We start from the raw sequence: 14,397 nt of genomic DNA, 5'->3' as shown, positions 1-14,397 counted from the left end.
CTTCACTCCGACTTTACAAAAACACTTAAAAAGAAGAAACTTTATGATTTGATTGTTATCCTCACACCCGTGTTAGCGTTGGCACTTAGGAGGGAGAGGGTGAGGGACAAAGGGAAGGTGGTTGAGCTTGTTTGGAGGTTTATAAAAGACCAAGTGAGGGAAAAAAGTGAACGAGGAAGACATTTCCTTTTCTAATAAGCATTAAAACATCAGAACTGATCGGAAATGTTGCAGCGCCTAGAAAATGCAACCTGTGTTTGCCATTTGGAGGCAGAAATAGAAACATGATAAAAAAATGTCACCTTTTTCTTTTTCTTAAGAGCGTTTGACCTCTTAAACATCTTCGCGTCACAGCACACCCAAATTCCCCGTGTGGCTTTTCTGTGTGGTTAAAATGAGCCACGGCTGGTTTCTATCCATGCATCTCCGCTGCTGCCTTGAGAGCCTCCGCCTCTGCACGGTGACATCTGGATTGAATGTTTCAACGGAACCCGGGGCAGGAAAGGCACGTCAAAGTATGGATATCCCTTCGATTTCCTGGCCGTTTTTGTCCGATGCCTTAAAAAATGAAACAGGTCTGGTTGACGCCCCGGGAAGTTTTGAGTCCTCCGAAATAACTAAATAGAACAGGGCACCTGAAAGCAAACAAGTCAGAATGGTGGTTAGTTCTCTGTGAGGTGTGCAAACTAATAACATGTGTTGAAGCTCAATCTGTTAAAGGAGACACATCATTACATGTTTTCTGAATTTCTAATAGTTCTATGGTCGATATGAAACATGTTTATGAAGTTTTTTTGCACTAAATACCTCCCACCTGAAGCGATTTCAGCAGTTTTATTATTGACATTTTCAGTACCTTCCAGAATGAGCCGTTTGAGGGCTCTGTCACTTTAAGAAAACAAGCTGAAGATGGCCACACCCACCCATCCCCTGATCAGGCTGCTATAAGCTGAAAATCTGCGGGAGGAGCTCTGAGTAGAGCTGCTGATGTTCTGTTGCACATGAGCGGCAGGACTACTGTACTTTCCCCGTTAATGACATCACAAACAGGGACTTTTTGAAACTTCATTTTAGGCACATCATTCCTAAAACCAAACACTGACAGGAAACTGATGGATGGGTTTTTTTCACTTCCAGGTGGCAACACAACATGATGCAAAAGGTGAGTTTTGTATAACAACCTTTTAAAAGACTGTGACTCACAGAAAACGAAGGTCTCCTGAGATTTGTGGTTTGTCTCTAGCCTTCAATTGAAACTTCTGGAACAATGTGTCCATTCAGAGCTGTTTCCACTGAAATTTCCTAAAAAAAAAAAAACAAAAGACAGATCACTAAATGTTCTACTAGAAATAGCAATTAGCTGAAGGGATTTGACACCAACGTGCTTTAACTTGAACTAATTCTGTCTTAAAGCAGCTTTCCGGAGTTTTCCCCTTTCAGAAACGATGTAAGATTTTTCAGAAATCCGTAAAAGTGAATATCTTATGCACTCTGATATAATATAAGCAATATGTCTTTTTGTTGTTGCTAAGCACGCCCCCTGCCTCGCAGAGCTCCGTGCAATAGGAAACTGAGTGCTGATCAAAACTAACCAATAGCGTTAGACTACCGCTTAGATGCTTCACATTTAAGGAAGTACCTCGGCTGATGCAGAGCTGATGAACTTTTCACGGAGGAGTAAAGCTTGGTTTATGCTTGACGCGTCCGCGAGGTCCGCACGGCTCCGCGCGGCGAAATTGCATCATTTGACAACCACGCCACTCCACCGCGCCTCCACACGGCCCAAACTTTCCGCACCGCGCACCTAGGACATTTTCTAACCACGCGGACGGTCGGACGCGGAAAAACATGGCGGAACAGCAAGAACTAGTATGGCAGAGGTTGGTAAATACAGACATTTGTATGATTCAGCTCTCAGAGATCACCGTGATCAACATGTTGTTAATAATTCTTGGAGAGAAATAGCTCGCACTGTCAGAAAAGACGAGGACGCTGTTAAAAACTGCTGGAATGCCATGTTGTAAACAGTCATTTCTACTTCTACTATGGTGTAGTGTTGGATGCATGCCGTAGAGCTCCATGCTGCCCCCTACAGTTTGGGAGAATATTGGCTCACCGCAGAGACGAGCCGCATGAACCATAAACGCTGCGAGTTGTGAAGCGCGTTCCAGCCGCGAGCCGCATCACCAAGCGAGAAGTAAACGCGTCAAGCATAAACCAAGCTTAAGTCTCTAAAATATAAATATATAAGAACACAGCACGACATGAGAATATCACTCGTTTTAGCCGTTTGTCGCTACAGAAGCACATTTATAAACAGAAACGTGAAGTCGCCATCTTAAACAGAGCAACAGACTTTTTGTGTGATATGCTTGTCAGCCACTAGATGGTGCCATTGGATAAGAGAAATACTCCGGAAAGAAGCTTTAAACAACAGTTGGACAGATACATGATCTCTGATCTGGAAATAACATTTTCAGTTGTTGTTTTTTTACTCCTGGAGAAAATAAACCACTGCAGGAATTATGGTGTGATTTTGATGCTGATTTGACACAATTTTATTCTTTTCTGTTTAACCTGGTTGATTTACCACTGAACCGAGCTGCACAGACTTCACCGGGAGCTGAATGAGACACGTTGCATCACAGGCTTCTGTCTTTGGTTCCTCTGATGAGGCGCTCAGACTCGTCTGCTCAGCAGAATTACTCTGCAGAAGACAGAACAGAGTCCTTGCATCAGGTGGTTTAATGCTGCACAAATTTAAAAACTAGAAGAACAATGCACAGCACAGGAACTTACAGAGACCTCGTCCTCTGGAGGTGCAGCAGCAGCAGGACTCACGTCTCTGGACTCTGTTCCAGCGATGATAAACTCCTAAAACCACAGAAGAAGAACTTTGCTGTGACACTGGCTTCATTTCTAAATCATTTCAATCCCATAAGATCAAAATGCTGCAGACAAAAAGGAAACAGCAGCATGATACAATACCCCCCCCCCCCCCCCCCCAAAAGCTACTCAATTACAGTGACGTGAGTAAATGTAATTCGTTACTTTCCACCTCTGAATAAAACCCAGTTTAGTGGATCTCACCTGCTGGATGACAGCTGATGCTGTTAGAGCGCCCTCTGCAGGCCAAGCACGTGCTGTGACATCATCAACCTCCTGATGAAAACAGAAGAGGCGGATGTTCCCAACTTTAATAGCTCATTCCTGATTGGAGCAGGATTTTACAAAGATAAAATTTTACATAGTCATGAAGACAAACTCCGGCTCCGACCTCTTTGGTTTCACTAACTTCAGCTTCCTTCACCTGCTGAGACAGGAAATTCTGTGATGTCATCAGTTTAGACAAACGCAGCATTATCAATACATCATGACTTCTTTAGTTCTTGTTCATACCTCTGGGATTCCTGCAGACAGGACAGGAGCCTCCTAGTGTAAACAGAAAAAGCACAACAACAATAACTAAATTCCACTGAAGGGATGAGACACGATCAAATCGAGGACTTTAGTTTCACCTCTGCAGCTGCGTCTTCCAACACCTCCTCCTGAATCGAAGCTGCAGGGCTCGGTGACTCCTGTTCAAGTTCAGGTCTCTCTGCTACAGCCGCCACCATCGATCCATCAGCCACATCTGCAGCAGCTTCTGCTTCGGCTGAAACGTGATTGCTAAGATCTTCAACTGCTGGATCTTCACTGGGTTCCCTCACATGTTCTGGTACTGAGACATCTTCTGTGACGGCCACCTCCAGTTCCACTTTATCCTCGGTGACTTCCTCTGAGAGGATCTCAGCCTCTGGTGCACGGACGTCATGCGTCTGCACATTTAAATCATCACAGGATGTGATAAATAAGCAAATGATTAAGCAAAAGTGTCACACTTTTGTTGTTACTGTGCAAAAATACAGAGTATGGCAACAGAACCTCACCTGTTCAGTCTCTGGTATTGATACGACGTCCACTGTCTGAGTCAGGAGAATGGAAAAAGCATCATCAGATCATCAGAATGCTATATATATATATATATATATATATATATATATATATATATATATATATATATATATATATATATATATATATATATATATATATATATATATATATTTATATATATATCTGAGGCTAAATTACTTTTGCTTACAAGACGAGCAGGAAGACTGTTTGGTTCGACACACGCCTGCACTCCCCCTGAAGTGCTTTTGACAGCGATTTTGAACGGTAGCTAATTATTGCATTCTGATCTGTCCTGGGGGGGGGGGGGGGGGGGGTTAGTGAAACACGAATAAATCTAATTTTCTGAAACAAAATCGGACAGAAGATCAGGTGAGTTTTCCTGGTTGTTCAGGCCAACTTTGAATGCAATATTATAATCTATGAATAAACTTCTCAGTTATAACAACATCTCTTCTGCTGTTGCTTGGCAGGGACACCATACAAGGAGAAGGGGCGGAGGGCAGTTCGAAGGGCTCATGACTGACAGGAGGCCCAGTCATTTATTTATTTAATCAATTAAAGACCAAGTTCACTGAGAAACCGATTTTTACTTGTAATTTTTAAAATAGGATCGGTCAAGAGTTTAACACGCAGGCTGAATGTGAAAATAACCTTTTACCACTATTCCCGGCATTGGCTGCCGATAGAAAATAGACGGGGCAACGCTGGGATTAGGAACGCCAGACAGGTCTACGTCACACTGTCGGTTCAGACTTATGGACTCACCCATCTTGACTTGTGACGGGGAAGGCGGTTGTTGCTTTAATGTCCAGCAGAGAGCAGAGAACGTCTCGGTTAGTTCAAGCTAACCGTTAGCATTAGCAACTCCACCACACAGCAGAACTCCTTCAGGCGTGTGTTATTTGTGGAGAAAAAGCATCAACGCTGCAAACAGAGTCAGTGTTGTTGCTGTTAGCCAATCAGAGGCAAGATGTCTGATTATCATAGCCTAGAAATCTAGACAAACAGCAGCAGAAGCAAAATGATTTAGCTTCTCGTGTTGGTCTAGCGACGCTCCATTGGAACCTCTTCAGCCCTGATCGGTCTTGTGGCTGGCCAATCACAGCGCTCTGTTGGTGTGGTGGGTGGAAGGATGTGACCAACAACTCAAGTGGAGATGGCTTGTTTGAAAGGCTTTGGCATCAACTTTGGACTATTTAGAGTTTTGTTTGAGTCAAGAGCTGATGGAGATACTTTAGTCCTTTGTTTAGAAAAAGGATGTGTTTGTGTCTGTCATCCATAGCGTTGAGTACATCACGTTGTTCGTTTCCTGTCGTGTTCTGCTCACCTCTCCTCTGGCTCACTTTTAGTTCCTGAAACAGGAGCACACGAGCTCGTTGTTCCAACAGAGACCGACTCGCAAGGCAACTGCTTTTACTAGAGACCACTGCATTTGTATGGAATAAACTGAGTGAAGCTGGTCTTTAAAAAAACCCATGAGACAGCCCCCGGGGGGGTTGCTGTTATTTTATTATCTTAACTTCTGAAAGATATTTTGCTGATTCATCTTGGCAGAAAACTAAATTATTCCTGGTTCTTAGCAACTCCTTAAGGTGTTCCAACAAACATATTTTTACAGAAAAAGGATCCAAACCGGCTTCGTTTTGTAGGTGTCAAGTCAAGTTATTTTCATGAGGTACGTTCTGCCGCTGGCTACTCAAACATGCGCAGCCGCCAGTTCATGTGGGGGGGGGGTTGAAGGACAGAAATGAGTGTAGAAATGTGAAATGTGCCTAAAACAAGCTGGTTTTACTTCAGTCGCTGCAGGAGCCCCCACTGGAGCCTCATCTGGAAGTCTGATCTGGGAAGGAAACCGGGCGAGGACTTCAGTACAGTTTTATTAAGATGAACATGCATCCATTTAAAACAGACACTAGTTAGCAAAACATCCCATCTCATGAAAAATGCACACTCAGCTGCCTCCCTGACTTGTGACGTTTTAAAAGGTCACGCTTTAGGAGCGGCGTGCACAGGAAATGTGCCTAAAGCCAAGCAAGCGTCTACAAAGCAGTTTGTGCAGAGTGTCGCTGTGAAGGCTTGAAGGCATTTAACAGAAGAAGTGAGAGATCTAGCAGGTTTTCTGTCCGTAAACGGAAATGCAGGCCCAAATGAGATCTGTGAGAAAAGCTGCGAATGGGAGAGACGTTCTGCTTCTTATAGAAATCCTGCAGCCAGTTGCATGATGGGAAAGTACGACTCCCTCTTTCCAGTCACTTTGTGTAACTTGCAGCTCAGATCTTTCTCTAACACACTTTTTGAGTTCATTGATGTTTGGATGCTCTTTTATTTAGAGAAAGAAGAAAAAGAAACACTTCTGATTCAACTTCAATCAAAACTTCACAAAACTGTTGAATGAACTCTGCCTGTGTTGTTTTTTCTGTTCAAATTCACCTGAAAATTCCTGGAAACGTTTCTAAAAGTCTTCGTGCTCCGCAGCTTTTGAGTCCCTTATAGCAGCAGCCTAAATGAGCGCTGGGGCGGCACTCGCAGTGCAGCCAGGTGCATTGAGCTGTGGTGGCAGTCTGAGGGAGAGGCACATAAATACTGCAAGTCTTCATAGTCTGATGGTAAATTATTTAGTCTATCTTGTGCCGGTTGCTGCATGTAGAGTGAGCAAGCAAGGCCCCTCTTCCTGATTTCATTTATTTATTTCAATCATCCAGTTTTTCAAAAGTCCGTTTAGAGCTATTTAGAACAAGCCAATAGGAGTTGTCCATGCAGGGAATGCTGCACGTGTTGTCAAAGCATCTGGGTAAAAATGTTTGTGCATGCTTCGCCACAATAAAATGTTCTTATTTTACTCTCAAAAATCCCCTACAATACAACTAATTCCAACGTTGTTCGTTCTGTTTCATCCCATCACGCCAAGCAAGGAACCGCCGGTAACGGAACGAAACATCGATGAGCATCTGCAGGTTGTGGAAAAGATATAAAGCTTAAAAGAAAACGGAGGGAAGGGAAGGGTGGGCGCTAAACTGGAAAGGGTGGAGGAAGTACAGAAGTAAGAATGGACACAACATTCTAACTAGAAGCTGCATCTTCTGCTGAAACCCCTTTGATTCCTGAGCTGGTTGACACTAATAAAACTGCAGCAATAAGTTTAGCAATAAAGAAAAATACATAGAGAACTAAACATATGCTGGAGGACATGAAGCAACACGTTTGCAGTCGTCTCTGGTCTAAATAAATCCCTAGTGAGTCATTCTCTGAGAGATAAAAGCTCTGGCATTCCTGTTTCAGGAAGTAGAATTGAGCCAGAGCAGAGGTGGGCAGAAGACGACAGGATTTGGAGCCTTACTTCCTGATATTCAGACATCTCACCTCTGATTGGCTAACAGTAATGCGACTCTACCACTGACTCTGCTTTGCAACGCAGATTTTTTTCTCCACAAATAACACAAGCCTGAAGGAGTTCTGCTGTGTGGTGGAGTTGCTAATGCTAACAGTTAGCTTCTACTAGCGAGACGCGCTCTGCTCTCTCCTGGATGCTAAACCCACAACAGCCTTCCCCCTCGTCCAGGAATGTTAATTTTCTGTGTGATGTACCTGACTGGCGTTTTGAATCTGAGCGTTTTCTCGTCTGTTTTCCACCTGGGATTAATGCAGGGAATAAGTGTAGAAGACTATTTTAATGTTTAGCCTGCATGTGAAACTCAGAGTGGGCCATCATATTTAAAAAACAAGTTAAAAAATGGGTTACTCAGTGAACTTGGTCTTTAAACATTTCAATTAACCAAAGAGTATTGAGATCAGTGAAACAGGGGGTGTTTTTCAAAGCCAAGGAACCTGCCTTGATGTCGTGGCCCCGCCCCGGTTGCCTAGGAGATACGCCATCGGGAGCCACCAAGACGTGTTCCAATGTTCATGTTCTACCGAGGCGTGTGTTCTCCGTTTGTTAGCCGTTTAGCTAGCTGAACAAGGACACACGAGAGGTGTCTTGTAGCCTAGCCTTGGTCAAAAATTACCCAGAATACACTGCGGTATTTTCAAAAGGACGGCGGATCAGAAGCTGGCAGCTACTTTGGAGGCAATTTTCAAGTTTAAAAGTAAGTCAACTAATTTCAAATGTTTTTTTTGGATCCAAAGAAGTTATTTATGGTTGGTTAGCTGCAGCTTCGGTGGCTAGCAGGTAGTAACTCACTTACATATTTAATTTAACAAACATATACACAATTTAAAAAGTAAAAGGCTCGTTATATATTTATATTGAAACGTATACATATAAAACATAACGTTAACCTCGTGTCACCTGACGTTACGTGACCGCCGTGGAAGCCGCGGCCACGTGATGCAAGTCTGTTCCATTTAACCGTTTTCTTTGACCAAGGAAGGACCGCGTCCTGGTAAGTAAGGCGCCTGGCCTCGCAAGACATCGCCTCACAAGGCCAGGCGCCTTGACGCTGAGAAACGCCCACTAGGAATGTGCATTGTAGGTAAACTTGACTCTGGTCGTGCAAAAAACAACTATCCAAGTTTTGCTGAAGGAAAGCATCCTCTCCCTGAAACAAATGTCTGCAGGCTGCATCAGACACAGAAGTAAAGGTACGATCATGTCCCTACGTTCCTCAAAACGGATCACATCGAACACTTTGTTCCTTTGGAGCCGTCACCAATTATTGTCTCCCACAACTAGCATGCCAAGCTAACAGCAATATGTGTCTATATGCATGAAGTTATTAAAAATGTAAAAAGCTTGTAAAACTGCAGAAATGTGCCGTCATTAGGAGGCATGTGATTTTGATTAGACCCTAAAGGATATCGGTGATTTGGTAAATCTCTGTGGGAAACTGTGGATAAATGAACAAGTAGAAGATCTTTCTTACCTCATTTACCGGTTCTGGTTCAGGAACATCAAGTTCAGCCTCCTGTCCTACGCCTGCTTCATCTGTAACAGACTCAACTGGTGGCGTCCATCCAACTAGTGGTGCTTCAGTGATGTGAGCTTCAGCCTCAACCTCCGGGTGGATCTCAACTTCCACTTCTGCAGGAACCTGCAGTAACAACTCAACATCCGGCTCTTTCGTCGTCACCTCGGCCTGGACTGGCTCGGCAACAGGTTCTTTCACCGCCGGCTGTGGTTCCACTTTGGGAGTCTGCACAACAGGAACAGTGATGGGAATGACCCGTGGTTTGTTTTCTGAAGGGGGAGACGCAGGTTCAGGCACTTTTGTGGGAGTAGTTGTCGGGGGTGCACTGACTGCGGTCCCTGGGCTGGCTTTGATTGGTGGATTGGCTGCATGTTGCTCTTCGAGTGCTCTCCTCTGGGCTTGCTGCAAGGAGGAAAACCAAATGACATCATTACTATCAAAATGTGCTTCTAAGTGTGTAAAACTTCATGTTTCTCTGGTTTATTTAAACTAAAATGCCAGTTTGGGAGGTTTAAGCACAACTGAGACCCGTATCAGTCCTGCACTGATGCTGCTGACAGGCCGAGGTTCATGCCAGCACACCCGTGTCTACAGCAATACCAGGCACACCATGTCCCAGCCAGGTCCAACACATTTTTCCAGCTCTGGACAAAACCCCCTGGGCTTTGATGGAGGTTTTAGGAAAGCAGAATGGGGATAACTGGGAGTGGACTTAGCAAAGCTAGTTAGATAATGGGAGCTAATTAGTTGAATCAGAGTCATCCTGACAGGTCTGGTGAAGCGGGAATAGGAACTGTGCGAGTCAGCAGCGACCCGTGCCCCGTGGGCCAGACAGCAGGTCTAATCACTTCATAATCACGTTATAATCACTCCCCCAAAATGCTTTTGTTAGGCTGACAGCCCCAAACGTGTGTGTGTGTGTGTGTGTGTGTGTGTGTGTGTGTGTCCAGCCAGCTCCAGTCAAAACAACCTCTTTGTTATCAGCATTAAGCTCGATATCAGAAACTCTGAACCTGACAAACACGGAGGGATAAATTATTCAGAGAATCAGAGTCAGTATCGAGGCTAAAGGAGGAGACGAGGACTCGGCCTGATTTAGCGGACCCTAATCTTTCAGTTGCTCTGCTGTTGTTGATAGTGGAAAGCTAAAAATGACTTATGAGGTTGTTTTTATCCGAGTGTCAACACCAGACTTTGAGACTGAAGGAGGCTGTGCAGCATCCAGTCTGGCAAAGCTATTCCAACACATTCCTAGTCCACACATGACCAAATACAGCGCTGAGACAGCAGAGGCTGGGGGATAGGACCCGAGTGGTTAAAGCATGGGAATAAAAACTACACAATGGGTCGTTGTTAATACCTACAGAAGTGAGATGGAGTAACTTTTTCACCTCTCAACCACACCCTCCTCTCGGCTTTGAGCACTATGTTCACAATCATCTTCCCTCTGTGGGGCTCGAGAACTTTCAGAAGAGAACAGAAGTGGCACAAAATCTCATGTCTTCACTTTTTACATTTTCTTGCATTAAATGTTCGGATATTTTCACAGATTTTTGGACATAAATGTCTAAATTAACATTAATAATTTTCTTTTAATTTGAGCAATTTCGCACTTTTTGTGTGCACAGAGCAAAACTTTTACATTTCTGAACATGAAACTAAAACCAGAAACTTGCTTTGTTTATTTGTTGCATGACTGCAGTTTATTTGAGTTAATTTTCTGTTCTCTATTTGAGCTTTACGCACGAATTAAAACGATTTTTGCTCTTATTTGAGTTTTTACGCACGAATTAAGACAATATTTGCTCTTATGTTTGTTATTACGCACAAATTAAAACGATTTTGCTCTTATTTGAGTTTTTACGCACGAATTAAGACTATTTGTGATCTCTGACCTTTTACGCATATTAAGACCATTTGCAGCCAAACACAACCAATGATTAGGAAAAACAAATGCGATTCGTTATACTTTTTGATTCCTGTTACATTTTTTATTTTGCATTATGGAAACCATCATCACCCGTTTTAGTTTTTGCATATTTTACCAACCTTTGCATAGTCTGAAAAGCGAATAACAGCACGAATCATGATTCATGAAAACACACGACCAGAATAAACGTCAGTAATAAAACTGCGCGCGCCACCACTCACCACCCTCCTCATGCGACGCTTGTTCTTCTTCCTCTTGCTGGGCATTTTGATTTGTGTTATTTAGAACCAGAAAGAGAAGCAGCTAGGCAGAGTGGCTGTTTATAAAGCTCCCAGCCTCTCCGCTACCTTTGGGCCAAGCCTATAGGAGCGCTGGGACGCAGGATGGAGGCGTGGAGACGCAGAGCGCGACTGGCCAGGACGCATGAGAGCGCAGTCACGTGTTTGGATGTGAGTCCTGCAGCCTAGAGTCGGAACGGTGGGTTATTATGTAAGACCTCCATCAAAGAGAAGAGAGAAAGACAGAGAGGTCTGAAGACTAGGGATAGTTTTTGGCACTCTGCGTTTTTCAAAACTCTATTTTTTAACTTTATTTTTGTCAGATGTTGAATCAGAAGATGAAAATTCTTTGAAAACAAGAACAAACTACGTTGAGATGGCGTTCACTTTTGTCAATTGTTTTGGAGTTTATTAAAAATCAAGAAGACAAATTAAAGCTTTCGTTGTTTGAGCTTTGGAGAACACAAGAAAAAAAGCTGTTCACGCCCCCTTTCCTTTGGACATCTGAGAGGACCCATTGGGCACAGCTCCTTGGGATGCATAAATAAAAATGCTTTCTTCTTCTTCGTGGGTTAGAGAAAAAACCCTTAGGATTCACTTTTAAGAGGAAGTAAACTTATTTTTTTTCTAGCTTTTGGTCCAACACAGGCTCATTTGACTTTATTCAACATGACAGTTTTCCCCTGAAGGCTTGCAACTTGATTTAATCCTCACAGGTGAGTGGATTTTTAAAGAGTGATTCAACACCTCAGCAGCATGTTCACGGTGAACATGATGGTTTAACACCGTGTTGACGTCAACTTTTTGCCTCTGCTGCAGCTTTAAGATGACAAAGTGTCAAAGCCAGTAAGGAACTTGGTCCCAACTGTAACTGGATCCTGCTGTGTTGCGCCTCTAAAACATCATTTGCAAAAATTGAGAGTTTATGAGTAAGTTCACATACTGTTGTCGAGTTGTTTGTAGTTTGCGAGCCTTTAAACTGCAAATTAATCAATTTCCCTCTGGGATTAATAAAGTATTTTTGAATTAAAATGAATTGAAATTAACATTTTTGCAGAGCAAAAAAAAAAAGCAACAAAATCGTACACATGCGATGTTGCATTAGCGGATGTTCACAGAAAACTCTGAGCTGAGTCGGTTCAGCAGGTTCATCTCGTTACTCAGCAGAAGCTTAAATTCAAATGAAGCAGAAGAAGCTGCATTAAAGAATGAATTAAACATATTATGGTGAAGAATAAAAGCAACTTCTGTTAGAAAATTTAAGATCTTGCAACATGGCACCAGACTAAGGCAGGTTAATCAGATGATTTATGTAACATATATTATAATTACTGGATTTAGGGATGCACGATATATCAGCATCAATATTGGTATCGGCCGACGTGAGTCTTTTTTTAACATATCGGTATCGGTCTGATAAGTAAAACTGGGCCTATATGAACAATTTGTTAACATTGAGGTTAAAAATTCAACTTGCATCATTTCCAGTATATCCAAAAACTGATTTGAGAAGCATAAATAGATAAATGTACATATTCCTCGGTGTCCCTCGCACTAAGTGACAAACTCGTGGGGACCAGGCTTTCTCAGTCCAAGCCCCATTGCTGTCTACCTCTTTGCCAGTTTTTACGAGTCGACGGAAAACACATTTTTTTCGATTAGCGTTTCCAGAACATGTTTGAAGTCGGCTTGCTTTTATGTTATTTTTAGTTCTTGTTTGTAATTGCTGTTTTATTCCTTGTTAGTTTGCTTTTATTCATTGTTTAATCCCTTTGCCTTACGCTCTACGTTTTAACTTCTCTTTTTATGACTTTATGTCATTTTACAATGTGTTCTAGCGCCTTGGGTGCCCGAAAAGGGTTGTGGAAGGCGTTATCTATAAATAAAGCTTTGATTGATTGATTGACACACACACACATACGTATGTGTATATATACTGTATATGTGTGTGTGTTTACATATATATATATATGTTTACATATCGGTGCATCCCCGAGTGGATTACATCAATGAAAAAGTTGTAGATTGAACAATGTGTGTTTGGCGCTAAATGGCGAAAGGAAGAATTTAAATCATTAATGTTAACAGTATCTTATACGGATAATGCTTGTTTTCAGGTTCTGGATTTTTAAATGTGGAACACAAGAATCAAGATTAAGCAGATTTAAATAGAAACCTTAAGTCACGGGGGAAATGTTGAAGTGAGAACCCTTTTCCTGTGAAGTCAAAAGCTGTCAGCCGGTGAGAAGAGAATCAGCACCTAGACACAGATCTGAGATGTTTACCGAGTTATCCAACAACTGCTCCGACTTCAGGAACACACAGGGATGTAGTCTGTCAGCTCATGGTTACCATCACTGACCCATCAGTGCACACGCACACACACACACACACACACACACACACACACACACACACACACACACACACACACACACACAATCACAGGGCAGAGAGTTCTACATATCAGTCATATTATTTGTCAAATACAGACTGACGTGCACGAATGTTGTTCAAAACTCCCCGAGCAGCGCATACCGACATTCCCATCCATCTCTTTTCCTATTATCTTTGTCTGCTCAGCCTCAGGCAGATTTCTTCCTCCGAACTTGTTCCAGGATCTTAAATGTGTTGCATCTTTCAGAACTGCAGAATCCAAACATGGCGAACTAAATTCAAACACTAGAAGGATTCTCTGACCTAAACTTTTAAATCTACGTGAATGAATTAATTTGTTATTACTGCTCTCAGTTTGTCCTTTAAATGGTCTGTGTACCAACAGTAAGCACCTTCAAGATCCTATTGTGATGCCGTGTGGGTCTCTACTAGGGGTTGTAAGAACTAGTCGACTAGTCGACTTCACGGCTCTGTAGTGACTTTTTATGCCTGTCATCGACTAGTCGCTGTCACGTGATAATGACCGACAAGATGCAGTTCTCGGAAAAGACGGGGGGGGGGGGGGTGCAAGTGCAGAGTCTTGAAACGGCTCATCCTGGAAGGTACTGAAAATGTTGAGAATAAAATGGCTAGAATAAATTTATCTAAGAAGGATTTTGTGTAAAGAACTTCATAAACTTTTTGTATCGATCGGACAATTGCAACTTTAAAAAAGTCATAGTATGTTTTCTTTAAACCAATACAAGGTATTTAGGCTTAAATGTAAAAAAAACTATTGGTAAAAAATTTTATGTCACTTTATTGCAGGCTGCTTCAGCGCTCACGGCACGTTCTCCTCTGAGCCCACGGACCATCAGTGGGTAGCACATGCCAGAAATACACATTTAGGTCAACCGGTGATTAAATTTTCCTTAAGAGTTAGTGAGTG

General features: G+C 42.6%; 1 protein-coding gene across 7 annotated transcripts; it reads right to left on the bottom strand.

Moving 5' to 3' along the window:
* Positions 1-412: 412 nt before the first annotated feature.
* si:dkey-164f24.2 (fibrous sheath CABYR-binding protein) lies at positions 413-11,166 on the bottom strand. Of its 7 annotated transcripts, none has more exons than XM_070546235.1 (12): positions 11,016-11,166; positions 8,820-9,266; positions 5,750-5,797; positions 3,930-3,965; positions 3,519-3,818; positions 3,400-3,432; positions 3,248-3,313; positions 3,091-3,162; positions 2,800-2,874; positions 2,578-2,707; positions 1,204-1,302; positions 413-635 (listed from the first exon to the last, which is right to left on the bottom strand). In XM_070546235.1, exons 1-11 carry the CDS (start codon positions 11,058-11,060, stop codon positions 1,247-1,249), a joined length of 1,308 nt encoding a protein of 435 aa, XP_070402336.1. In that variant the 5' UTR covers positions 11,061-11,166; the 3' UTR covers positions 413-635; positions 1,204-1,246. The 7 variants fall into 7 exon arrangements, with proteins under 7 accessions (XP_070402336.1, XP_054587652.2, XP_070402338.1 ...); XM_054731677.2 differs by having other exon boundaries at positions 2,591-2,707; XM_070546237.1 differs by having other exon boundaries at positions 3,278-3,313.
* Between the last annotated feature and the right edge of the window lie 3,231 nt (positions 11,167-14,397).

Source organism: Nothobranchius furzeri, chromosome 17, assembly GCF_043380555.1.
Source record: "Nothobranchius furzeri strain GRZ-AD chromosome 17, NfurGRZ-RIMD1, whole genome shotgun sequence".
Classification (NCBI taxonomy): domain Eukaryota; kingdom Metazoa; phylum Chordata; class Actinopteri; order Cyprinodontiformes; family Nothobranchiidae; genus Nothobranchius; species Nothobranchius furzeri.
Note: the sequence above shows the minus strand (reverse complement) of the source record. Positions and strands in the feature narration are given on the sequence as shown.

Excerpts from the sequence above, each read along its gene's own strand:
- si:dkey-164f24.2 (XM_070546235.1), bottom strand. The coding sequence starts at position 11,060 with ATGCCCAGCAAGAGGAAGAAGAACAAGCGTCGCATGAGGAGGGTG. Across the intron at positions 3,314-3,399 it reads TGTCTGCAGGAATCCCAGAG|CAGGTGAAGGAAGCTGAAGT; the intron begins GTATGAACAAGA and ends TTCCTGTCTCAG. Across the intron at positions 1,303-2,577 it reads TTCAGTGGTAAATCAACCAG|GAAATTTCAGTGGAAACAGC; the intron begins GTTAAACAGAAA and ends TTTTTTTTTTAG.